The sequence below is a fragment of the Oncorhynchus masou genome, chromosome 31 (genome assembly GCF_036934945.1).
Source record: "Oncorhynchus masou masou isolate Uvic2021 chromosome 31, UVic_Omas_1.1, whole genome shotgun sequence".
Classification (NCBI taxonomy): Eukaryota; Metazoa; Chordata; class Actinopteri; order Salmoniformes; family Salmonidae; genus Oncorhynchus; species Oncorhynchus masou.
The window spans coordinates 42,335,337-42,363,123 of NC_088242.1; the positions used below are offsets into that span (position 1 = coordinate 42,335,337).

Below are 27,787 nucleotides of genomic sequence, written 5' to 3' on the forward strand. Positions count from 1 at the left end.
CTCAACCAGCCTACCTGGTTAAATAAAGGTGAAATAAAAAAATAAATGTACAGAAATATACAGCAAGTGTTTCCTGTAAACATGAAATAACACCACAAGCCTCCAACCAATGACATGTATACATTTATTTAATATTTTATTTTTTTGCATAAAGTAGATTCTTTGCATCATCCTTCATATTTGATTCCGTGGCTTAGACACTCAAGACATAGAGAGAGTTCAGAGAGGTAAGAACATATCAGTGGGCTTCACCTTGTCAATCACATTAATTCAATAGCAGAAACCTTTCTATATTAGTGCAAGTTGTGTAGTTCCTGGCTTTTTACACTATCCAGTTCGGTTGGTCATGTTTGGTCTGTGGTCGGTACATACAGTCACACTTCCTAATTGCACTTGAGGTTAGTTCATGTAGAAAAAAGAAACTAGAAGCAGGACATGAATGTCTGCACTTGTCGTTTGTCATTTCATAGGTCTCTGCAGCTACAGGAAGGCCACTGGATCAAACAGAGCAGTCCTGCAGATCGCTCTCGAGATACCTCTGAAGTCGCAGGCATCGTGGACAGGAGGACGACTCGGCCTTGCAGGTTGCGTGAGACATTGCCTTACACTCTTTACACCTGAGTGGGAGACAGAGCGAGTGAGTGTGTGGAGAGAAAGAGCGGGGTGAACTGATCACCGAGTGAACACATCCCAATGTATTGAAGTGATAAGGGACCAGGGCCCTACCTGACAGTGGTGTCGAACTGGAAGGGGAAGATGATGTCACTGGCATGACAGATTTGGCAGATGTAACCCCTCTGGGTGCAAAGGTCACATTGTTGAACGTGGTTGGAGGCAAACAGGATCAACATATTCAAGTAGGCCACATATGTTCCCTCCGCTATCTAAACACACATGGAAAAAAATACAATTTAAGCTTATTAACAACATCTACTTGGTGTGGTCTTGCAGGTTAAGAATGTGTATTATTTAATTGAAAGAGTGAAATGACTAACAGGTAAGTAATGACTGTATATAGTAGATACCTGTTGTAAGTCCATGACACTGTAGAGATGGCTTGATTCTAACAGGTATGTCCTTAGGCCCAGTCTTGAGAAAAATAACACAATAGTTATACAAAGTCAATAAAAGCCTATGTGTAAATAATCAATGCATTGCCTTTTGGCCCAAGTCTAGAACACATAAAAGAATGACCAGGGATGACTGTATTTCTCAGAATGCAGGATCAATATGATCCAGCTCACTTTGATAAACTTGCATTTGACCCAGTTCTGCAATACAAGAACATCCAAACAAAAAGTCGCTCACACACGCGCACCACACACACACACACACCTGGTCTGAATATTCTTGCATGGCCCACTGCGGCAGGTCAGCAGGTACTTTCCTACCAGCTGCAGCCTCTGTCTGAGACTGTGTGCCTGGGCCATGGCCTCAACATGCTCCCACAGGTTAGGGTTCAAAAGGTGAAGGTTGAGCAGGGGCTCATGTTCAACCTGAGCCAGCAGTTCGAGGGCCTGTCTGGAGACCTACATGTACACAACCAGGGCAAAGGACACACGAGAGCAGTTTAGCAACAAACACACAATATTGATCAAAGGAGAACAAGATTAGTTCAATGTCAAAGCAAAAAAGAAGAATTACAAAAATAGTTATTTTTCCATAGATGTGTGCAAATAAGAACAGGGTTCATATACATTTTGACAGGGAATTTCAACAAATTTCCATGACCAACAATTGGCGGTGTCTCCATGTACGTGTAAAGAAATTAAGCGTAATGTGGTATCAACACTGGAAGCCAGTGCTCTGATCCCATGTACCATCTCCTGTCGTTGTGCAAGGCACTTAACCCTCTGACATAAGTGAAATACCTGTTAGGCAGCTGTATAAAACACATGGTCAACCCTCAGATTGGAGAGCTACTGGGTGTGCAGGCTTTTGATCAAACACAGAGACGGTTTATCAAGGTCTGGTTGAGTAGCTCATTTCTCAAATGTGGTTTGTTAGTGGGGGACAGGAACAAAAGCCCACACTCCCCCATTAGCTCTCCTGGAGGATGATTGACCACCCTTTGATGTAAAACATTGCAACCAAATACATTTGATGCCTTTAAATCATTTGCTAATTTTACCTTTATTTAACTAGGCAAGTCAGTTAAAGAACAAATTCTCATTTTCAATGACGGCCTAGGAACAGTGGGTTAACTGCCTGTTCAGGGGCAGAATGACAGATTTGTACCTTGTCAGCTCGGGGGTTTGAACTTGCAACCTTCCGGTTACTAGTCCAACGCTCTAACCACTAGGCTACCCTGCCGCCATTCAATATATTAATGATCATATGGCTATGGTAGGCTACAAATCTTTTTATTCAGCAGTAGCAAGCCCACAAATTTTCTTCAGTCATATTTATCTTAGATACCTTAGAAGTGTTTACTTTGCAGTTTGACTAGCATCTATTGAGTTGCAATGTCCTATACATTGGATGGCCAAATCAACTGGAAAAGCAGAGCCTTCAGAAAGTATTCAGACACCTTGACTTTTCCCACATTTTGTTACGTTACAGCCTTATTCTAAAATGGTATAAATAATAAAAATCTCAATCTACACACAATACCCCATAATGACAAGGTGAAAACAGATATACCTTATTTACATGAGCATTCAGACACTTTGCTATTGATATCAATCCAAGATGGCGTAGCAGTCAGGCGTCTTTGTCTTGTCCCATGTATATATTTGTCTTTGCATTCTTTTTAATATTTTTCCTAAACCTCAACTTCAAAATACTCTCCTGCAACCCGCCTCACCCAATGTGGTGTATTTCTATTTACCTCCGAACTGGAATACCTCAACTGAAGCTAAGCTAGCTAACTAGCTACCAGCTATCAGTCAGCTAACAATTGCTAGCAGTCATCAGCTAACCTTTAGCTCGTAAAGCTCTCGCCAGTTCGTACAACGCGTTTCAAACCAGAGCATACCGGACATATTTCTCTCTCCATATCCCCGGATTCCTACCGCAAACTCTGAACCTTTTCATCTGGATCATCACAGCTAGCTAACCGCAACCCGGGTTGACTACTCCTGGCTAACGTTTCCGTCCCGGAGCTAGCACCAACTAGCCTGGAGCTAGCCCATGCTAGACCCATCTCCCGACTAGGGCTCCTGGGCTACTCCTGAAGCCCACTCCTCGGCTACAATATCTGGACCCCTTCTACTGCCGGTACGGGGCACAGAACCCTGCCAATGCTTCACAACTGGAATACCAACATTATCTGCCCGAGGATCCCAACAGGTCCCTCAGGCGCAACGTCCCCTGAAGGCCCATTCTGCTAACGCGGCCTGCTAGCTATCTAGAGCATATTGGTCTGTTAGCTAATCCATTGGCCAGTTTCTTGGACCACTATATCCATTTTGCCAATTGGACTTGGACCCCTCTGCCACTTTGAACCCTACTAATTCCACGATTGGTCAATTGACGTCAACGCACAAGGAGACAAAAACAGACATTCCCCCATCGCAACATCCCTCTAAGGCCCTTATGCTAGCTTGCTATCCCGGCCTGCTAACTGCTAGCCCTGCTAACTGTCTGAATCGCCGTGTCCCCAGCCAGCCCAACAACTCACTGGACCCATATGATCACTTGGCTACGCATGCCTCCCCCTAATATGAATATGCCTTGTCCATTACTGATTACTATCTTATTTCACTGTAGAGCCTCTAGCCCAGCTCAAGATACCTTAACCAACCATGTTGTTCCACCTCCCACATATGCGATGACATCACCTGGTTTAAACGTCTCTAGAGACTATAGCGCTCTTATCACTACGCAATGCCTAGGTTTACCTCCAATGTACTCACATCCTGCCATACCTTTGTTTGTACATTATGCCTTGAATCTATGCTATCGTGCCCAGAAACCTGCTCCTTTTACTCTGTTCCGAACGTGCGAGATGGCCAGTTCTTATAACCTTTAGCCGTACCCTTATACTACTTCTCCTCTGGTGATGTAGAGGTTAATCCAGGACCTGCAGTGCCTAGCTCCACTCCTACTCCCCAGGTGCTCTCATTTGTTGACTTCTGTAACTGTAAAAGCCTTGGTTTCATGCACGTTAACATTAGAAGCCTACTCCCAAAGTTTGCTTTATACACCGCTTTAGCACATTCTGCCAACCCGTGTCTGAATCCTGGCTGAGGAAAACTACCAAAAACCTGACATTTCCATCCCTAACTAAAACATTTTCCGCCAAGATAGCACTGCCAAAGGGGCGGTGTTGAAATCTACTGCAGAGACAGTAAGACAGAACCCTGCAGGCTATCCAGGTTTGTACCCAAACAATTCGAGCTTTTACTTCTAAAAGTACACCTTTCCAGAAACAAGTCTCTCACCGTTGCCGCTTGCTATAGACCACCCTCTGCCCCCAGCTGTGCCCTGTACACCATATGTGAGTTGATTGCCCCCCATCTATCTTCTGAGCTCGTGCTGCTAGGTGACCTAAACTGTGACATGCTTAACACCCCAGCCATCCTACAATCTTAAGCTTGATGCCCTCAATATCACACAAATGATCTATGAACCTACCAGGTGCAACCCCAAATCCATAAACACGGGCACCCTCATAGATATCATCCTAACTAACTCTCCCTCCAAATACACCTCTGCTGTTTTCAACCAAGATCTCAGCGATCACTGCCTCATTGCCTGCATCCGTAATGGGTCTGCGATCAAACGACCACCCCTCATCACTGTCAAACGCTCCCTAAAACATTTCAGCGAACAGGTCTTTCTAATCGACCTGGCCAGGGTATCCTGGAATGACATTGACCTCAACCAGGCATCCTCTACTGACGGGATATTCTTTAAAAAGTGCCTTCCTCACCATCTTAAATAGGCATGCTCCGTTCAAAATTTTTAGAACCAAGAATAGATATAGCCCTTGGTTCACTCCAGACCTTGCTGCCCTTGACCAGCACAAAATCATCCTGTGGCCGTTCTGCATTAGCATCGATTAGCCCCCGTGGTATGCAACTTTTCAGGGAAGTTAGGAACCAATATACACAGGCAGTTAGGAAAGCTAAGGCTAGCTTTTTCAAACAGAAATTTGAATCCTGTAGCACAAACTCAAAAAAGTTCTGGGACACTGTAAAGTCCATAATAAGAGCACCTCCTCCCAGCTGCCCACTGCACTGAGGCTAGGAAACACTGTCACTACTGATAAATCCACAATAATTGAGAATTTCAATAAGCATTTTTCTACAGCTGGCCATGCTTTCCACCTGGCTACCCCTACCCCGGTCAACAGCTCTGCACCCACCACAGCAGCTTGCCCAAGCCTCCCCCATTTCTCCTTCATCCAAATCGCTGATGTTCTGAAAGACCGGCAAAATCCGGACCCCTACAAATCAGCCGGGCTAGACAATCTGGACCCTCTCTTTCTAAAAATGATCAGCCGAAATTGTTGCAACCCCTATTACAAGCCTGTTCAACCTCTCCTTCGTATCGTCTGAGATTCCCATAGATTAGAAAGCTGCCGCGGTCATCCCCTCTTCAAAGGGGGAGACACTCTAGACCCTAACTGCTACAGACCAATATCTATTCTACCCTACCTTTCTAAAGTCTTTGAAAGCCAAGTTAACAAACAGATTACCGACCATTTCGAATCTCACCGTACCTTCTCCGCTATGAAATCTGGTTTCAGAGCTGGTCATGGGTGCACCTCAGCCATGCTCAAGGTCCTAAACGATATAACCGCCATTGATAAGAGACATAACTGTGCAGCCATATTCATCGACCTGGCAAAGGCTTTCGACTATGTCAATCACAACATTCTTATTGGCAGACTCAACATCCTTGGTTTCTCAAATAATTGCGTTTGGTTCACCAACTACTTCTCCGATAGAGTGAAATCGGAGGGCATGTTGTCCGGACCTCTGGTGCCACAGGGTTCAATTCTCGGGGCGACTCTCTTCTCTGTATACATCAATTGATGTCGCTCTCGCTGCTGGTGATTCTTTGATCCACCTCTATGCAGACGACACCATTATGTATACCTCTGGCCCCTCATTGGACACTGTTAACCAGTTGGATTTAGGGGGCGCTATTTTAATTTTTGGATAAAAAACGTTCCCGTTTTAAACAAGATATTTTGCCACGAAAAGATGCTCGACTATGCATATAATTGACAGCTTTGGAAAGAAGACACTGACGTTTCCAAAACTGCAAAGATATTGTCTGTGAGTGCCACAGAACTGATGTTACAGGCGAAACCCAGATATAAATCCAACCAGGAAGTGACGCATTTTTAGAAACCGCCTCATGCCAATGACTCCTTATATGGCTGTGAATGAGCTTACATTTTCCACGTTTTCCCCAAGGTGTCTACAGCATTGTGACGTCTTTTTAGGCATTTCCCTTGAAGAATGGCTGTAAGGGACCATATATGGCATGTGGTCACATGGTGTCTCCCGCAGAAAACCTTGCGTAAAATACTGAGGTAGCCATTTTTCCAATCGCTTCTTATGAGAAACCAACTGCCTCGGATATATTATCGAATATATTTGTTAAAAACACCTTGAGGATGGATCCTAAACAACGTTTGCCGTGTTTGTCGATATTATGTAGCTAATTTTGAAAAAAGTTTGGCGTTATAGTTGTAGTATTTTTCGGTCGATTTCTCAGCCAAGCATGGTGAAGAAATGGGAGCTTTTTCGCCTACAAAAATAATATTTTTGGAAAAAAGGAACATTTGCTATCTAACTGGGAGTCTCCTGAGTGAAAGCATCCAAAGTTCTTCAAAGGTAAATTATTTAATTTGGTTGCTTTTCATATTGTCGTGAAAATTTTGCCTGCTGCCAGCAGAGCCTAGCATAGCATTATGCCATGATAAACTTACACAAATGCTTGTCTAGCGTTGGCTGTAATGAATCTTTTGAAAATCTGAGATGACAGCGTTGTTAACAAAAGGCTAAGCTTGTGTTTGAATATATTTATTTCATTTGCGATTTTCATGAATAGGAAAAGTTTCTAGGGGTATTTATGTCTGTTGCGTTATGCTAATGCGTTTGAGGCTATGATTACGCTCCCGGATACGGGTTTGCTCGTCGCAAGAGGTTAACGGACCTCCAGATGAGCTTCAATGCCATACAACTCTCCTTCCGTGACCTCCAACTGCTCTTAAAAGCAAGTAAAACTAAATACATGCTCTTCAACCAATCGCTGCCCGCACCTGCCCGCCCGTCCAGCATCAAAACTCTGGACGGTTCTGACTTAGGTATTTGTAGTTGTCCACATATTCTAGGTGTCTGGTTAGACTAAACTCTTCCACTCAAATTAAACATCGCCACTCCAAAATGAAATCGGCTTCCTATTTCACAACAAAGCATCCTTCACTCATGCTGCCAAACAAACATACCCTCGTAAAACTGACCATCCTACCAATCCTCGACGATGTCATTTACAAAATAGCCTCCAACACTACTCAACAAATTGGATGCAGTCTATCACAGAGCCATCCGTTTCGTCACCAAAGCCCCATAGACTACCCACCACTGCGACCTGTATGCTCTCGTTGGCTGGCCCTCGCTTCATACTCGTCGACAAACCCACTGGCTCCAGGTCATCTTTACCTAGTCTCTGCTAGGCACCTGTACATAGCTCATCTGTAAATAGCCCATCCCCATACTGTATTTATTTATCTTGCTCCTTTGCACCCCAGTATCTCAACTTGAACATTCATCCTCTGCACATCCTACCATTCCAGTGTTTAATTGCTATATTGTAATTACTTTGCCACCGTGGCCTATTTATTGCCTTAACTCTTATCCTACCTCATATGTACATGCTGTATATAGATTTTCCTACTGTATTATTGATTGTATGTTTGTTTATTCCATGTGTAACTCTGTTGTTGTATGTGTCGAACTGCTTTGCTTTATCTTGGCCAGGTCGCAGTTGCAAATGAGAACTTGTTCAACTAGCCTACCTGGGTAAATAAAAAAAATATGAGTATCGAAATTGAGCTCAGGTGCATCCTGTTTCCATTGATCATTCTTGAGATGTTTCTACAACTTGATTGGATTCCACCTGTGGTAAATTCCATTGATGGGACATTATTTGGAAAGGCACACACCTGTCTATATAAGGTCCCACAGTTGACAGTGCATGTCAGAGCAAAAACCAAGCCATGAGGTCAAAGGAATTTGTCCTTAGAGCTCAGTGACAGGATTGTGAAGAGGCACAGATCTGGGGAAGGGTACCAAAAAATGTCTGCAGCATTGAAGGTCCCCAAGAACACAGTGGCCTCGATCATTCTTAAATGGAACAAGTTCGGAACCACCAAGACACTTGCTAGAGCTGGCCACCCAGCCAAAGTGTGTAATCGGGGAAAAGGGCCTTGGACAGGTAGGTGACCAAGAACCCGATGGTCACTTTGACAGAGCTCCTCTGTGGAGATGGGAGAACCTTCCAGAAGGACAACCATCTCTGCACTCCACCAAATCAGGCCTTTATGGTAGAGTGGTCAGACAGAAGCCACTACTCAATAAAATGCACGACAGCCCGCTTGGAGTTTGCCAAAAGGCACCTAAAGACTCCCAGACCATGAGAAACAAGATTCTCTGGTCTGATGAAACCAAGATTGAACACTTTGGCCTGAATGCCAAGAGTCACATCTGGAGGAAACCTGGCACCATCCCTATGGCGAAGCAGGGTGGTGACAGCATCATGCTGTGGGGATGTTTTTCAGTGGCAGGGACTGGGAGACTAGTCAGGATCAAAGGAAATATGAACAGCGCAAAGTACAGAGAGATCCTTGATGAAAACCTGCTCCAGAGCGCTCAGGACCTCAGACACGGGCAAAGGTTCACCTTCCAAAAGGACAACAACCCTAAGCACACAGCCAAGACAGAGTGAAGTGAGTGGCATTGGGACAAATCTCAATGTCCTTGAGTGGCTTAGCCAGAGCCCGGACTGGAGAGACCTGAAAATAGCTGTGCAGTGACGCTCCCCATCCAACCTGACAGAACTTGAGAGGATCTGCAGAGAATAATGGGAGAAACTCACCAAATACAGGTGTTCCAAGCTTGTAGCGTCATACTCAAGAAGACTCAAGGCTGTAATCGCTGCCAAAGGTGCTTCAACAAAGTACTGAGTAAAGGGTAGGAATAATGTAAATGTGGTAGCAAATGTATTAAAAATAAAGTTTCTAAAAACCTGTTTTTGCTTTGTCATAGTGGGCTATTGTGTGTAGATTGATGAGGGAATTATTATTTTTTTTTTTAGAAGGCTGTAATGTAACAAAATGTGGAAAAAGTCAAAGGGTCTGAATACTTTCCGAATGTACTGCATCTACAAAACATGTTTTGAAACCACATAATCCAAAAGAAAGGCAACATTAATATTTTTCCTAAAATTAAAATGTTCACTCTTCACAAATTATTATTTAGATTTTTTTCACGATTCAACAAGATTGTTGTTGATGCATCAAACTAAACAATCGTTTCAATGAAGGGTACATTTTTTAAAATCAACTTTGTATGGCCTTATTCGTGAGTTCGGAGGAAAGTTTTTTGGGGGACATGATGACATGCCGAAAACATTACTACCAGCTAATAATAGCTTACAAGTTAACTACAGGGTATAAGATACTTATGTGTATGTGGACATGCCTTCAAATTAGTGGATTCGGCTATTTCAGCCACAATCGTTGCTGACTGGTGTATAAAACCGAGCACACAGCCATGCAATCTCCATTGACAAACATTGAAAGTAGAATGGCCTTACTTTAGATCAGTGACTTTACATTTACATTTAAGTCATTTAGCAGACGCTCTTATCCAGAGCGACTTACAAATTGGACTTTCAACTTGGTACCGTCATAGGATGCCACCTTTCCAACAAGTCAGTTTGGCAAATGCATGCCCTGCTAGAGCTGCCCCGGTCAACTGTAAGTTCTGTTATTGTGAAATGGAAATATCTAGGAGCAACAACGGCACAGCCTCAAAGTGGTAGGCAACACAAGCTCACAGAACTGGACCGCGAGTGCTGAAGCGCGTAAAAATAGTTTGTCCTCGGTTGCAACACTCACTACAGAGTTCCAAACAGCCTCTGGTAGCAACGTCAGCACAATAACAGTTAGTCTGGAGCTTCATGAAATGGGCCAAGCAGTTCTCTGGAGTGGTGTAAAGCTCGCCGCCATTGGACTCTGGAGCAGTGGAAACGCGTTCTCTGGAGTGATGAATCACGCGTCACCATCTGATAGTCCGACAGACTAATCTGGGTTTAGCGGATTCCAGAACATTACCTGCTCCAATGCATAGTGCCAACTGTAAAGTTTGGTAGAGAAGGAATAATGGTCTGGGGCTGTTTTTCATGGTTCGGGCTAGGCCCCTTAGTTCCATTGTAGGGAAATCTTAACACTACAGCATACAATGACATTCTAAATGATTCTGTGCTTCCAACTTTGTGGCAACAGTTTGGGGAAGGCGCTTTCCTGTTTCAGCATGAAACGTGCACAAAGCGAGGTCCATACAGAAATGGTTTGTCAAGATCAGTGTGGAAGAACTTGACTAGCCTGCACAGAGCCCTGACCTCAACCCCATTGAACACCTTTGGGATGAACTGGAACAGGGACTGGATTTTTATGACTATACAAACCCTAAAGAATAAGCTTTACCAAGGATGTGAGTGTGTGTGTGTGGTCCATAGACCCCGTGAGAGACTCACCTCCCGAGGCGTGAGGTCCCAGTTATGCACCATGCGGGAGGGTATGGTGATGACGTCACCTTGGTGACAAGTGTCGCAATAGTACTTCCCTGAGAACTCGCACAGTCTGGCTTTTCCCCGGGAGACCCCCACCAGCTTTGGACAACCTGCAGAGAAGGCGGTAATACATACTCGGTCTCTCCCAGTAACGGCATGGTAAGGGAAACTTAATGTTAACAAAAGAGTTTCCTGTTATTAGGTTGAGCTGTAGAGCTACCTGCACACTTGAAGCCCTGAAGGTCCAGGCCCTTCTCCGTGGGCACTGTATATAGATGAGCCAGCAGCACTCCGCCCCCCTTCAGTCTATGCTGCACCAGTCTGTGGATGTTCCCCCCTGCCCCAGTGGCTAACCCGGGGCTATTAGGCTCCCCGTTCTCTCCACTCTCCAGGTAGGAGTCCAGGGCTCCCCTGATGAGGCCCCTCCAGGCACGCGCCTCCTCAGGGCTCTTGGCCCTCAGCTTGAGCGTATCTCCGGTCGTTACGACCCTAAAGAAGGCCGGTCCCCCCAGAGAAACATCTGGGACCACGTCCCGTATCCCCTCGATGGGGTGGGAGCAGCACAGCACCTTTCGCCCATCCTGTACCCGGAAGCCGTTGAGAGTCTCCAAGGAGAGGGAGAATACCAGAGGAGTCCAGTTGCGAGCCTCTGCGTCCTGGGATAGGTACAGCACCGCTTCCTTAATGGCATCTGACTCAGGGTCTGTGGGACGTGTCCAGTCTAGCTCAAGTGGCGGCTGCTGCTCCTGCTCAACCACAGTACCCCCTTGCTCAGGGCTGGTGGGTACGGAGGGGGACGAAGGGGAAGATTTTGGGGGCTCTTCCAGGATGACAAAGCTGTCAGTGGGCTGCAGCACCTCTGAATGGTCGTCAAGGAGGTGCAACGGGCGGCACTTGCTGACGGCCTCTGCGATGCGGTCCACCCAGTCCTCTGCCTCGTCATGGTTGGCTGCCCGCAGGTGGAGCCTCTTCCCTGGGAAGGCCAGGTCGAAGCGGCCCTCGGCCGAGGTGACGCGGGCGTCTTCGCAACGCAGCAGGGAGCAGTTGTCACAGCAGGTGCGCTCCTCTGCGTTCAGGTAGAGGCGGAACTCGAAGGGCGAGAGCTCGCAGTAGTAGTCCCGCCACAAGCCCACAGCGCCCCGCCGCTCCAGATGGCCCAGCTTCAGCAGCCCACGGAAAGGGTTGGACAGGCCTGAAGGAGAGGGGAAGAGTGAAAGGAAGGTCGAGGATGAAAGAGAAGAGTGAAAGAGAAAAGGGAGGGAATGAAAGAGCAAGTGAAGTCAGGAGCACCATTGAAGAACTGCACAACAGATCTCTAGATGTCCAGATAAAACTTTGATAATGACACTCAAGTATAACAGGTTTAATTGGAACATGAAACCGCAGTGCAAAAATTATATTCAACACATAAGTGTAACCCTTAGCTCTATACTATATGGATAGGGCTACATTGAAATGTTTGGTAGGAAAAAAAGGGAACAGTTTGGAGTATATGGGAATTTGAAAGCTTGTTCTATTGCCAACATGATTGGCTGATTCTAAAATAGGATTTTACAGTGTTAGGCTTTCACAATGCAATTCCAAGAAGCAGATTGTAATTTGTGAGCATAGAATGCATCTGCATTCAGATGTAAGTCTGCTGCAAATTCTCTTCACAATACAACAAAGACAGGCTCCTTTACCTTTACACTGCATATTACATGAGTTTTATGATATGGAAATGTGAAGCGCACATTTGAACTCACAGGTGTTTGGCTGGCTTGTATGACATCAAAGGGGTATTTATTATCGTTCAAAATACATCGAGTCCTCATAGTTTACAGCATTTCCCCCAGACAACAAAACATCTGCCGAAGTTGCCCAATTAGCAGGAGGGGGCAACTTCTTGTCACGCACGGTGCTCAAATTTAGAACGGCTGCCAGTCAAAAGCCATGCAGATCTGAAGCGGAGAACCTGAGCGCTGACATTGTGTATAGCATGTTACTGTACAGACACTGCGTTCCAATTTAGGCACTTATCAAATCTGATTTGTTACATGCGCCAAATACAACCTTACCGTGAAATGCTTACTTACAAGCCCTTAACCAACAATGCAGTTCAAGAAAATATTTACTAAATAAACAAAAAATAAATAAAAAGAGTAACAATAAGAGATGGTGTCAGAAACACTATGTACAAAATAAGTACATAATCAGAGTCCAAATGGACCATTTTCAACCCGTATATGGGTAGGAGTGTAAAGGGCTACACATACTGTATCATAAGGAGGAAGTACCAGCAAGATAACCTATTTATAATTATCTGAAGTTGTAAGCAAAAAATGAGGAAGCACATACCAAGACGGTAAGACAGAATTAATGTACATTACTGACAGAGGCATTAAAAAGTTCATACTGTCAGTTGTGGACTTTCCAATGACTCCTCATCATTGAACAAAATCATTTGTTTCATCTTGCTTCTCTTAAAACTAAAAGTGTGACAAAAACCAGAACAATGGATGAAAACTAGGAGCAATACTTTGGCATGTCACCTCATGACCAAGGCCACTCTTATGGTGGTGGTTGAGCACTGGTTATAAAAGACTGCATCACAAGGTGTTGTGTTCAAGAAGTGATAGAAATGGTGGTGCTCCTGGTTTTGGGAGCTTACCTATCTGCCTGCGGTGAACCACGCTGGGGGGAGACTGGGGAGTCTCAGGCTCTGGAGGGGGAGAGGTCAATCCATTCACACAAGCTGGGCCAGACCCTAGTAATGACTCATCGGGGTCAACCAGTTCCTCAAGGTGTGGCTTATAGATGTCATCCTCAGAGATCCAGGAGTGGGAATGCTGAGAAAGGGAAGACGGGTTTTACTTAGTGATGATTGGTGGCTAATTGGGAAAATCTTGAAATAGAATTGTTGTTTCAGCTTGTAACCATATAAATCCACAAATTCTTTATAACTGCACAAAAACGTTGCACAATATTATTGCAAAAGGTCAAGGAGAATGCAAAGAACTTAAGGTCAGGTCAACCACATAATGAGTGAGTCAGACTGAGTCTGATGAAGGGAATGAGAGGGAAACAGAGAGAAAAACAAAAAACACAAGATATTCAACTTACTGTGATTGAGTCTGTAGACATCCTCCTGCTATGCACACTGGTTTTAAGGCATAGGTTTGTGTGGGCTGAAGGCGCCGAGGTGCTCTTAGCGGAATCTTCTGTCTTTTTCTCCTGTGGCGTCTCTGTTACAGGCAGGTGAGGAGTTATCGCTGTTCTCTCCACACAGTCACTGTGACTGGAGGGCACTTCAGTGTGCGAGTACACTTCGGAAGGGACATGGGTCTTAGTGGACGGCTCCTCCTGGTCTGACCCCACTGAAGCAGGATTAGAGGAGCCAGTGAGGGGTGTGAATGGCCCCTGGGCCTCGCCGTCAGAGCCGCTGGAGGCCGTATTCTCTGAGAGGTGGTCTGCACCCGGAGTGGAAACGTTCAAATCCTCATGCATGGAGTCCTGACTGATGTTGGCACTCTCCCTGAAGTCTGCCAGATCACTGCAGTTACAGAAAGTAGGAAATGTCAGAGGTCAATAGAAATCCCCAAATGAAACAAGGGACAACATGTTATCTAAGTATTTAACTCATTTCTGTACACATCGTTAGTTGAAGCATGTTGCTTACATCACCTTTTCTGGACAAAAACATCTGCTAAATGTCTTAATGGTTTGGAGATTAACACCATGGCTGGGATTCAAAGGGCCTCAATTCTTCAGACAGGCACACTGACCCACACTCACGACTTACTCTTTAAGAGGCCTCTTGGCATTGACATCGTTCTCCAGTCCGGCAGAGATCTCCAATTCACATGGCCAGGGATCCTTGTCTGGGCTCTTGGGGTCTGAGCTTAGGCTGGAGGAGAGCTGAGATGACCCTGTGGTGTCCAGGCTCAAATTAGAAGAATTCAGAGGGGTCCTACCCCCTGAGACTCCACCAATCACCCTCCCTAGCACCCCTGCCCCCACATGCTGCACTTCGACTGTATCCGACCCGCCGGACGACAGTGACACCGTATCCCAAGAATCCTTGTGTTTGGCGAGACTGGGAAGGTCGACAGCGTCGGCCTGGGTGGTGGGGCAGAGGCCGGCCAGAGCCAGTGGGGTGGTGGTCCACTCATTGAGCACGGCTGACTTGTACGAAAGGTTAAAGACCAGGGAAGCCAGGCCCTGGATATAACTGAGCAGCACCTCACGCTCCTCAGGGTCCAGGAGCAGGGCGGAGGGCTGGTAGTAGGCCTGCAGGTTGGAGCCCTCACGGAACAGGGAGGCCAAGTAGCACTCCATCAGGCCGTGGTTGAGGGCCAGCCGCAGCCAAGCCCGGCAGCGACCCACCTCCGTACCCACAAAGCTCAGCTTCTCCAGCTCCGTGATCACGTCACTGAGGGGGCCAGGAGAAGACATTAGAGAATCGTTTTATGTACAGTAAACATACTACAACAATACACATCTACAGCAAGCTACACCACCACCTTCATTCTGCTTAACCACTAAACACAGGGTATATGCAGGGTCCATGAAGTTTCATTTAAAGACTAAGACCTTTTTAATGCCACTTGGAATGCAATTAAGGTCTGCATGCCACACACACACACACACACACCTGCTAATATTCCTCTCCAGAAAAGGAGCCCATGTGGGCAAGAATTATTATTAGAATTATTTTCTTCGGTCTGGCTCATATTATCAAGGTGTACCATTTTAGCAATGTAAATTCTCCTGTAGCCTAACGGATGTTGTAGCATTGTGGGTGGCTAGATGGCTGAACAGCACTTTTAAAATCAGATGTGCCAGTGCTACACCACTTGATATTGTTTAGCCTAATAACATATATCGACACAAAGCTTTAAAATAAAATGGAGGTGCTGGTTTTTTGGGGACCGATTTGCCTAATGATTTGTCAACTTGCGCACAATCCTTGACATCCCAGAGCTGCTGCTGGCTCTTTTGCGTGTCTTGACCAGTCAGTCACGGAAAGTCGCAGGTCGGGCACAACACACGAAGATCAAGGCGCGCTTTCCCCTTTCCTCCGGTATTTATTTAGCAAGCGTGATAACACATTAGACACAAGCAAAAACTCTTATATAAATGTAGCAGCCTATATACACCTAAACATTAGTGATCTGACATTCTGTATTGCATGGAAACAAGAATATATTTCAGTCTGATCAACTGTAGGCTACTAACAGCAGCAGTCTAGCCTACTATGCGTCCTGACCCTCTGGCAGGGGGTAGATACAGACGGTAACGTTGTGTACGCTATTTATAGCCCATTTGTTAGAGAAAATGTGAATAATAACACGTCATTTGTAAAGCGCTTTTCTCACACCTAAAGGCGCTGAAGAAAATATGGAATAATAAAAACAACCCTAATACTGAACATTGAAAGCAGACAATCAAAGCCATATACAGGTGTCTTCAGACCCGGTGGACAGGAGAACAGAATTAACATTGGTCCTTGAAAGCTTTTCTGAACAGCTCCGTCTTTAGCTGAGCCTTGAACGAGGCCAGAGACTCTGCAGCCCTGACACAATGGGATCAAATTTGGTTTATATTCAAATTTGGGCTGACTTGGCAACCTAGACTTTTTCAATCCAAAATGATTAACTAGAATGAATCAATAAACACAATAGCTGACATGGACTGTGAGTTAATGTTTAATTAGGCCTACAGTTGCATAGGGCAGGACTACACGACGCAAACCTGCATAAAGCAAGCTCTCCCCTATGAGTTTTATTGTCCAGTCATGTTGCATTCTCTGTGCATAGGAAACACCCAAGTCCTTCTCTAAAATATAATTAATATGAACAAGTACAAGGTTCCTGCAGTTCGACAGGGTTCTCATCCTCCCCAAGGCCAGGAGTTTCTCTCTAAACCATGTGACCGGATTAGATAAAATTTCAGGTCTCATCAGAGTCCATATTCAACCATTTTAAAAACAGATCATGCCATACCGTATAAGGCACAAAGTTTTACCTTATCAGGAAAAACTACAGGCACCAGATTTTCTTTTCTTGCCACAACACTCTGGGACCTGTGGTGCCAAGTATTTAAAACACCCAGAGTAATTACATGATATTGCTACCAAAGGTGTTCTTACAGCGGTGAGTCTTTCTGGGTAAGACTATGAGCGTCGCACCCTTGGATTGTACAATATTTGCACATTATTATGTAAAACTCTGTCAAGCTGGTTGTTGATAATTGCTAGACAGTAATTTTCAAGTCTTGCCATTGATCTTCAAGGTGATTTAAATCAAAACTGTAACTAGACCCCTCAAGAACATCTTCTTGGTAAGCAACCAGTGTACACAGTGTACAAAACATTAGGAACAGCTGCTCGTTCCATGACACAAACTGACCAGATGAAAGCTATGATCCCTTATTGATGTCACCAGTTAAATCCATAAAAAAAAAAATATAAAAAAAATCAGTGTAGCTGAATTGGGGGGGGGGTTAAAGGAGGATTTTTAAGCCTCGAGACACATTGTGTGTGACATTCAGAGGGGGAATGGGCAAGATAGTAGATTTAAGCGCCTTTGAACAGGGTATGGTAGGAGCTGCCAGGTACATCTGTTCGAATGTGTCAAGAACTGCAACACTACTGGGTTTTTCCATGCTCAAGAATGGTCCAACACCCAAAAGACATCCAACCAACATTTATGGGAGGCATTGAAGTCAACATTAGCTAGCATCCCTGTGGCATGCTTTCAACACCTTGAGTCCCTGCCCCAACTAATTGAGGCTGTTCTGAGGGCAAAAGGGGGTGCAACTCAGTGTATATTTGGCCTCGTTTTAGGTTATTGTCCTGCTGAAAGGTGAATATGTCTCCCAGTGTCTGTTGGAAAGCAGACTGAAGCAGGTTTTCCTCTAGGATTCTGCCTTTGCTTAGCGCCATTCCGATGACAAACATATCCATAACATGATGCAGCCACCACCATGCTTGAAAATATGAAGAGTGGTGCATGTTGTTTTGGAATATTTTTATTCTGTACTGGCTTATTTTTCACTCTGTCATTTAGGTTAGTATTGTGGAGTAACTACAATGAACAAAAATATAAATGCAACACGTATAGTTTGTGGCATTTTTCATGAGCTGAAATAAAATAAAAAAATCCCCAGAAATGTTCCATGCACACAAAAAGCTTATTTCCCTCAAATTTCATGCACAAATTTGTTTACATCCCTGTTAGTGAGCATTTCCCCTTTGCCAAGATAATCCATCCATCTGACCGGTGTGACATATCAAGAAGCTGATTAAACAGCATTATCATTACACAGGTCCACCTTGTGCTGGGGACAGTAAAAGGCCAATCTAAAATGTGCAGTTGTCACAAAATGACACAGGTGTCTCAAGTTGAGGGAGCGTGTAATTGTCATGTTGACTGCAGTATTTATCAACCAGAGCTGTTGCCAGAGAATTTTATGTTAATTGCGCTACCATAAGCAGCCTCCAACATCGTTTTAGAGAATTTGGTAGTATGTCCAACCTGCCTCACAACAGCAGACCACGTGTAACCACACCAGCCAAGGACTTAAGCTTATTCACCTGCAGGATCGTATGAGACCAGCCATCCGGACAGATGATGAAACAGGAGTATTTGTTTGTAATAAAGCCTTTTTGTGAAGAAAACACAAAAAAAACAAATCCTGATTGTCTGGGCCTGGCTCCCCAGTGGGTAAGCCTGTGCCCTCCCAGGCCCACCCATGGCTGCACCCCTGCCCAAGCATGTGAAATCTATAGATTAGGGTCTAATGAATTTAATTAAAATCGACTGATTTCCTTTGATGAATTGTAACTCAGTAAAACCATTGTTGCGTTAATATTTTTCTTTAGTATACTTCCTATCCAACAACTGAGTTAGGAAGGACACCTGTATCTTTGTAGTGACTGGGTTTATTGATACACCATCTAAAGTGTCATTAATACCTTCATAATGCTCAAAGGGATATTCAATGTCTGCTTTTTCATTTTTACCCATCTACCAATAGGTGCCCTTTGCGAGGCACTGGAAAACTTTCCCGGTCTTTGTGGTTGAATCTGTGTTTGAAATTTGCTGCTTGACTAAGTGGCCTTAGAGATAATTGTATATGTGGGGTACAGAGATAAGGAAGTCATTCAGAAAAATCATGTTAAACACTATTATTGCAAACAGAGTGAGTCCATGAAACTTATTAAGCACATTTCTACTCCTAGTCTTGCCGTAACAAAGGAGTTGAATACTTATTGACTCAAGACATTTCAGCTTTTCCTTTTTAATTAATTTGGAAAACTTTCAAAAAACATAATTCCACTTTAACATTATGGGGTATTATGTGTGGGCCAGTGACCAAAAAAGTCTAAATGTAATTTATTTTAAATTCAGGCTGTAACACAATGTGGAAAAAGTCAAGGGGTATGAATACTTTCAGAAGGCACTGCACTTTCATTGCAGAAAGCAGGTTAATGCACATTAACCAAATAATGGTTTTAGAACAAACATTTGCAGGAACGTTGAGTAGCCTAATCAGCGATGTAAGCAAAATTGCGTCGGTAAGAGGAGGGCAATGTCGGGGTCAGAAATGTAGTGTTGTCTTTCAGATTGTATAGGCTAACGTGCTCCCTCCTCTGGCAACAGCCCGTCCAATCACGGGACCCATTTAGGGTGTTCTATTAAAGCCAAGTGTAGCAGGTTGTGAACTCTGCAAACAACGCCTCCACTCCGAGAATAAGAACAGGAAATGACTAATACATGCATTAACAGAAATTAATGTAACCAAATGACAGAGATAAACTGTACATTTACAAGGCTTAATGGTGACATACGTAATGGGGAATTTATAGAAATAAAAAAGGGCAAACAATTCACAAAATGAAACTAATGTGCAAGAATTAGCGGGAGACAATGGAGCACATTCTAGAGAGCGCATTCTGGAGAGCCGAGTGTACGCATTCTGGAGAGACGCGCCATATCTTAGCTGGACAACCTTCCCCTTCTTGTGTCAACCATTTTAAAATTATACTCAAGACGCATTATCTTAAAACATGTATTTCAGATGCTTTTCACTGACAGCCACAACTCAATAAATAAGCTAGGCTTATTGCCACACTGCTGAAATTGCAGGCTTCGCCAAATAGGCATAAGCCTAAGCGCTTGTGATTTAAAACAATCCACATCTGTTTTTGTTTTGTAAGCTAATGATCCTCTGTGGCTAATTCATGCTCTCTGGTGAAGTCTTTTCAAGAATTTTTGTTTAGACAGTAGTTTTGGCAAAACATCAATTTACTTTAGGGGAAGCCAGCATCCGACCAGTGCACTATGCACCCACCAACTTTTCTTTCCAATTTGCAAGTGGTCTATACCAGAGAGCTGAATATAACGACGAGAGGCTCATGTCTCCGCCCTAACAATGGAAGTTGTTGTCCCAAAGCAGAAAGGCAGGAAACAAAGTTCAGGTCTGCATATTAAGCCCATAGAAATTAGAAGTCGACGATTAATCAGGACGGATTTCAAGTTTCCATAACAATCAGCATTTCTGGATGGCGATTATGGCCGATTACATTGCAATACCACGAGGAGACTGCGTGGTAGGCTGACCACCTGTTATGTGAGTGCAGCAAGGAGCCAAGGTAATTATTTATTATCAATAATTAATTGATGTTACATTTTTGTATTTTTTTTGCTGTGGTTGTAACAATCAAGTAGCAGCACAATAACGCAAACACTGTAGTCATGTCCATCACATGTTTAAGACCGTTAAACCTTTCTTAAATTCAGTTTAGACTCATTAAGGCCTTTAAATTAGATCAATGAATTTATGACTTTAAAAACGCACTGACACCCTGTTTAAATGTGATTTGTTGTACGCACTTATTGCATCAGAGGATATAAACATCCCATTATCTGAACTTCAACTTGTCATGCTTACAGCAACTGTCACCGACAGACTGATCGCACCTACAGAAAGACTTTCATACTCAAATGCCATCTCACTAAAGTGATTGAGGGTAGGGACACTGCACCTAGAGGGGTCTGTAGGGTTATCTGTAGGGGAAAGTGTAATTCTTAGTGTATAGCTCCAGGCTTCCACCCACCGGTGAGTGACCGTCTTGAGAAGGCTCCAGAACACAGGTTGGGGAAGGGGTCCCCGGGACCCCACTTTCCTGCCATGTCCTCCGGACTTGGAGCGGACATATTTGCTCTTGATGCCGTGGATAAAGACTGCCTCCAGAGAAGAGCACAGCAGGTTGGCGTCGCCATCCTCGCTGGTTACCACGGCATCGGTCATCACGTAGCGCTTCTGAAGAGCCTTGAGTGACCACGCCAACTTCTCTTTGATCCACTAAAAAAAAAAAATGGCGAGATGGGTTAAATCAAAATGGATATATATAGTACTCAGTTTACTTCCTTTCAGCTTCCCTTTCACTAAGGCAACTACAATCATTCTCATTTTAAATGTCAACCTGAAATGTCGGCCTATTAATGTGAAAATCAATGTAGTCATAGGTACATTACATAACTTGGTGAAAACCTCTGCATGAAGACTCAAAAAGGTGAAAGGCAGTGGGACATTACATTGCTTCCATTATGGCATCAATCAGATCAAACATTTTGTCACGATGACAAGGATCAGCCGACGGCCTTGGGTCAAAAAGTTGTGCAATAAATGTGGTAGGGAGCAATATAGTTTGTGGGCCTTGAATGATAAACGCAGCATCAAATATGATGCAAAATGCTTTCATACCGGCTGCACTTTGAAAGTTCTACATCTTGAAAACTTGATGGGTGACATGCAAACACTTTGGGACTATAACAACGGACCAATAAAACAGAGTTTGGGTGGAGTTTCCCTTCAACATACAGGTGCGACCATTTTACTCACATATGCACCTAATTATTTTGTTGTGCGACCTGCGTCTAGAAATAAAAATACAAATCATTCACCCAGGAAATAAAAATAATGAATAAAAATATTTGTTTATCACTTTTCTGGATAGTACATGATTCCATGTGTGTTATTGCATATGTTGTCTTCACTATCATTCTACAATGTAGAAAATAGTAAAAAAAAAATAAAAAAAAAATGGAATGAGTAGGTGTGTCCAAACTTGACTGGTACTGTGCATTTCCTTCATATCAGGTTTCTTTAGACCTGTCTAAAATAAATAATGGATTCATTGTGAAGGTGTAGAATATATTACATGGATTTATTAGACTTGTAGATGTTCCAAAGGTCTGCGTCAGTGGCTTGTAGACTACAGGTGGAAGCCAGAGCTGTGTTCGAAAACTTATAATAACCACACTATTTGCAACATAAATGGAGTATGCTTATTGGTCATAGTATGATATAGTTAGTACGCCAAAAGTTCCCGGATGTCATACTAAATTCGCCAAAATCTAAAAGTATATAAGCAGTGGACACTATTTCCGTGCTTTTAGGGCCCATAACACAATTGTTCAGAAAATGGGTAGGGTTTCAAAACATTGTCAGATTTCAAGAAAATATGCAGCTGAAGTCTAACGAGAGCAGATACAAATGCAATTTGTTCTCTCCTTACGAACTGCATATCATTACAGCAGTATGTACCAGTATGTTTGCTAGCTACAAATACACTGAACTTGTCAGGCAGTATATTAACTAAACTCCTCGCACTGTCAACTGTGTTAATTTTCAGAAAATGTATAAATATTTGTATGAACATAAGATTCAACAACTGAGACATAAGCTGAACAAGTTCCACAGACATGTGACTAACAGAAATGGAATAATGTGTCCCTGAACAAAGGGGGGGTCAAAATCAAAAGTAACCGTCAGTATCTGTTGTGGCCACCAGCTGCATTAAGTACTGCAGTGCATCTCCTCCTCATGGACTGCACCAGATTTGCCAGTTCTTGCTGTGTACTGCAGTACTTACCCCACCAAGGCACCTGCAAGTTCCCGGACATTTCTGGGGGGGAATGGCCCTAGCCCTCACAATCCTTTCCAACAGGTCCCAGACATGCTCAAGGAAATTGAGATCCGGGCTCTTCGCTGGCCATCGCAGAACACTGACATTCCTGTCTTGCAGGAAATTACACACAGAACAAGCAGTATGGCTGGTGGCATTGTCATGCTGAAGGGTCATGTCAGGATGAGCCTGCAGGAAGGGTACCACATGAGGGAGGAGGATGTCTTCCCTGTAACGCACAGTGTTGATATTGCCTGCAATGACAACAAGCTCAGTCAGATGATGCTGTGACACACCACCCCAGACCATGACGGACACTCCACCTCCAAAACGATCCCGCTCCAGAGTACAGACCTCGGTGTAACACTCGTTCCTTTGACAATAAACGCAAATCTGACCATCACCCCTGGTGAGACAAAACCGCAGCTTGTCAATGAAGAGCACTTTTTTCCAGTTCTGTCTGGTCCAGCGACCATGGGTTTGTGGCCATTGGCGACGTTGTTGCCGGTGATGTCTTGTGAGGACCTGCCTTACAACAGGCCTACAAGCCCTCAGTCCAGCCTCTTTCAGCGCTGATGGAGGGATTGTGCGTTCCTGGTGTAACTCGGGCAGTCGTTGTTGCCGCCATCCTGTACCTGTCCCGCAGGTGTGATGTTCAGATGTACAGATCCTGTGCAGGTGTTGTTACATGTGGTTTGCCACTGCGAAGACAATCAGCTATCCTTCCTGTCTCCCTGTCTTAGGCGTCTCACAGTACAGACATTACAATTTATTGCACTGGCCACATCTGCAGTTCTCATGCCTCCTTGAAGCATGCCTAAGGCACATTCACACAGATGAGCAGGGACCCTGGGCATATTTCTTTTGTTGTATCAGAGTCAGTAGAAAGGCCTCTAGTTTTCATAACTGTGACCTTAATTGCTGTTAGTGTCTTAACGACCGTTCCACAGGTGCATGTTCATTATTTGTTTACGGTTCATTTTACAAGCATGGGAAACAGTGTTTAAACCCTTTAAAATTAAGATCTGTAAAGTTAATTGGATGTTTACGAATTATCTTTGAAAGACAGGGTCCTGAAAAAGGGACGTTACTTTTTTTGCTGAGTTTATATGCTAACTACAATGTTTATTGACTTGATAATTCACGTCATTCTTAGTTAAGTGGTATAGTCGTTGTATGCTCTCAATGGACATGGTTAATTCTGGCAATCTACTCTGATTTCAGAGTACTCGTCTGAGTGTGCCAGAGTGCAGAATAACTAGACTTTACGAATGCTCAATGGTTGAATATAGCCGACGTCAATAAACGAGCAGTTACCAACTCTGTGGATAACATGAAAACAGCTCTGCTAGGGCGAGTAAAATGCATTGATGCTGTTGCATAGCAACAGCATCAACTTCCAGTATATAGGCAAAGCGTTGGCAAACTCAACTGAAAGGATACCCTTCGTTTACAGTATACTAAAATAATCTAAAAGTATATAGTAAGTTAGTATGGGTATTCGAACACAGCTCAGGAGTAGCTAAATGTGTTTGTTAATTAACGGTCACTTACTGCGAGACCGGCAGTTATTTGCTTGACAATCACCGGCTAACAGAATTTCATGACCGCCATAGCGCTAAGTGGGCTAACATTCCACAGGCCACAATCAACAGCCTGATCAACTCTATACGAAGATGTGTCAGGCTGCATGAGGCAAATGGTGGCCACACCAGACACGAACTGGTCTTCTGATCCACGTCCCTACCTTTTCTTATGGCATCTGTGACCAACAGACGCATATCTGTGACCAACAGATGCATATCTGTATTCCCACGTCATGTGAAATCCATAGATTAGTGTCTATTGAATTTATTTCAATTGACCTTTTTCCTTATATGAACTGTAACTCAGTAAAATCTTTGAAAGTGTGGCATGTTGCGATTATTTTTGTTTAGTATAATTTGGACCATGCACAGGCTACACACTCATTTTGGAGTAGAATGTCCTTTTAAAAGACACCAGAACTGAGCTTCTCAGGCCTTCATCCTTTAATTATGCATTTCTGTATAGCACAGATCAAGGACCTGTGATGTAATTATGTTACCATAATTCTGTTACCGAATGTAAATCCACTTCACCTACTGTAGTTCAATAACCAAGATATATGAAAAAAAAAAAAATCAAATTTCAAATTCAAGCTCAAGCTGTCATGTCATAGCTGACACCCAATTCTTTCTGCAGATATCTTTGAATCTTGATTCAGAGCAGATATGACAGTTTTGGGAAAATGTGGTCGAAAAACAAAAAAAAAAGGGGAAGGAAGGATTTTACTATAATTCTATTACCAAACTTTGCATCTGCAGTTCTTCCAGTAAATGTGTATTTGTAAAATGTTCTGTGTAAATTCTTCAAAGAAACTTTGAAAATCAACAGGTTTTGTTTGGCATACATTTCAAAGTGAAAAATCTGAATCAATGCGTAATGCAGCCATGTGTCACTCAAACACAAACAAAGTAGGCCCTATCTGTGAAAGATATCTGATCAACTTTTGTGTGTCAAGTGGAAGTGGTTTATTGGATTAGGCAGGCCATTTACAGTAAAGGAGGTTGAGCCTACCTGCTTGACGTCTTCCGCCTCTGGGGTCTGTGTGGCTAGCATCGTGCCTCCAGGGATGTGTTTCTCTCACATCTCGCTGTGACATACACATAAGATATCCCCTGTGGTTATACTGGCAAAAACAAGCTGAACCAAGAATAACTCACTGTACATTGTCAGTCAGTTCTGCAATTCCCAGCCCCCTTTCTTCTCAATGTAGGTGACACTTGACATACAGTGCTTTCAGAAAGTGTTCAGACTCCTGGACTTTTTCCACATTTTGTAATGTTACAGCCTTATTCTAAAATTGATTACATCATTTCCCCCCCTCAATCTACACACAACACCGCACAATTGAAGCAAAAACAGGTTTAGACGTTTTCACAAAATAAAATATCACATTTAGATAAGTATTCAGACCCTTTACTCAGTACTTTGTTGAAGCACCTTTGGTAGCCTCGAGTCTTCTTGGGTATGGAACTACAAGCTTGGCACCTGTATTTGGGGAATTTCTCCCATTCTTCTCTGCAGATCCTCTCAAGCGCTGTCAGGTTGGATGGCGAGTGTCGCTGCATAGCTATTTTCAGGTATTTCCAGAGATATTAGATCAGGTTCAAGTAAAGGCTCTGGCTGGGCCACTGAAAATCAATGAGACTTGTCCCGAAGCCACTCCTGTGGTTTCTTGGCTGTGTGCTTAGGGTCATTGTCCTGTTGGAAGGTGAGCCTTTGATCCAGTCTAAGGTCCTGAGCGCTCTGGAGCGGGTTTTCATCAAGGATCTCTGTACTTTTCTCAGTTCAGCTTCCCTCAATCCTGACTAGTCTCAGTCCCTGCCGCTGAAAAACATCCCCACAGCATGATGCTGCCACCACCACGCTTCACCGTAGGGATGGTATTGGCCAGGTGATGAGCAGTGCCTGGTTTCCTCCAGATGTGACACTTAGCATTCAGGCCAAAGAGTTCAATCTTGGTTTCATCAGACGAGAGAATATTGTTTCTCATGGTCAGTCTTTTAGGTGCCTTTTGGCAAACTCCAAGCGGGCTGTCATGTGCAGTTTACTGAGGAGTGGCTTCCGCCTGGCCACTCTACCATAAAGGCCTGATTGGTGGAGTGCCGCAGAGATGGTTGTCCTTCTGGAAGGTTCTCCCATCTCCACAGAGGAACTCTGAAGCTCTATCAGTGACCATCGAGTTCTTGGTCACCCCCTGACCAAGGCCCTTCTCCCCTGAATGCTTAGTTTGGCTGGGTGGCCAACTCTACGAAGAGTACCGGTGGTTCCAAACTTCTCCCATTTAAGAATGATAGAGGCCACTGTGTTCTTGGGGACCTTCAATGCTGCATAATTGTTTTTCGTACCCTTCCTCAGATCTGTTCCTCGACACAATCCTGTCTCGGAGCGTAATGAACAATTCCTTCGACCTCATGGCTTGGTTTGGCTCTGACATGCACTGTCAACTGTGGGACCTTATATATAGACAGTGAGTGTTCCAAATCATGTTCAATCAATTGAATTTACCACAGGTGGACTCCAATCAAGTTGTAGAAACATCAAGGATGTTCAATGGAAACAGGATGCACCTGAGGGTCTTACTACTTATGCAAATATATTTTATACATTCACAAAACTCTAAACCTGTTTTTGCTTTGTCATTATGGGGTACTGTAGATTGAGGGAAAACAATATTTTTTTTTAGAATAAGGCTGTAATGCAACAAAATGTGGTAAAAGTGAATGGGTCTGAACACTTTCTGAACGCGCTGTATTTAAAGTAAGCAAACAGACTAAAGGGCTGTGACATTTGTTGACAATAAAAATAATCTTACATCTGCATTTTCGGTTTAAACTCAAGTAGCCTATCAGTGAGTGGACACTTCAGAGTTTAGGCCTAGACATTAATCAGACGGTCTGCTGATGTTTTTGTTGATGGCAAGATATGTAGCCACAGAGCAAAATTGAGACAGGTTCACTTCCTGAAAGAACTGAAAAAACGGAACGTCCAGTAGTACTCGTACTCACGAGACCATTGCCGTGTGCGTCAAAAGTTGTGGCTTGATCATTGGATTCCTTGTTGTGTCCATCCTAGCTACGTTAACTACAGTAGTGCACAAAAAACAACACTACTTTCTTATTCCTAAAACTCAATGCCCAATGTTTACGTATCCAAGTCAGCTTGAGAACGCCCAACATCGCGTATCTAAGTTAGCTACATACCGTGTGATTAAGTTGGGCTACCGGCGTCGTTAGTTAGCTATGTTTGAAAAGAAAAGAAGCAATACAAGACTTTTTCCCCCACCGGTTTGTTGTTCTTGTTTGACTCCTACATGGACAGCAACATTGTCTCATGCTGTCATTTCGTTCACACGTACATTCCCGAGTCTGACACGAAAAGAACAATCGGCTCGGACGTGCCTTCGATCTTCAACCAACGTTAACTCAGATTCAGGTTCAACTCAATGAGATGCATCACGGGATATTCTTTTTTTTCTTCTGTGGGTTTTAT

The 27,787-nt window shown here is 43.8% G+C and overlaps 1 protein-coding gene across 4 annotated transcripts; it reads right to left on the bottom strand.

Moving 5' to 3' along the window:
- Positions 1 to 110: 110 nt before the first annotated feature.
- LOC135523958 (pleckstrin homology domain-containing family M member 1-like) lies at positions 111 to 27,787 on the bottom strand. Of its 4 annotated transcripts, none has more exons than XM_064950997.1 (12): positions 27,581 to 27,787; positions 25,310 to 25,385; positions 20,858 to 21,105; positions 14,537 to 15,166; positions 13,858 to 14,287; positions 13,406 to 13,583; positions 10,976 to 11,947; positions 10,720 to 10,865; positions 1,336 to 1,529; positions 1,026 to 1,089; positions 727 to 884; positions 111 to 617 (listed from the first exon to the last, which is right to left on the bottom strand). In XM_064950997.1, exons 2-12 carry the CDS (start codon positions 25,349 to 25,351, stop codon positions 500 to 502), a joined length of 3,180 nt encoding a protein of 1,059 aa, XP_064807069.1. In that variant the 5' UTR covers positions 25,352 to 25,385; positions 27,581 to 27,787; the 3' UTR covers positions 111 to 499. The 4 variants fall into 4 exon arrangements, with proteins under 4 accessions (XP_064807069.1, XP_064807071.1, XP_064807070.1 ...); XM_064950999.1 differs by having other exon boundaries at positions 27,499 to 27,787; XM_064950998.1 differs by having other exon boundaries at positions 27,304 to 27,787.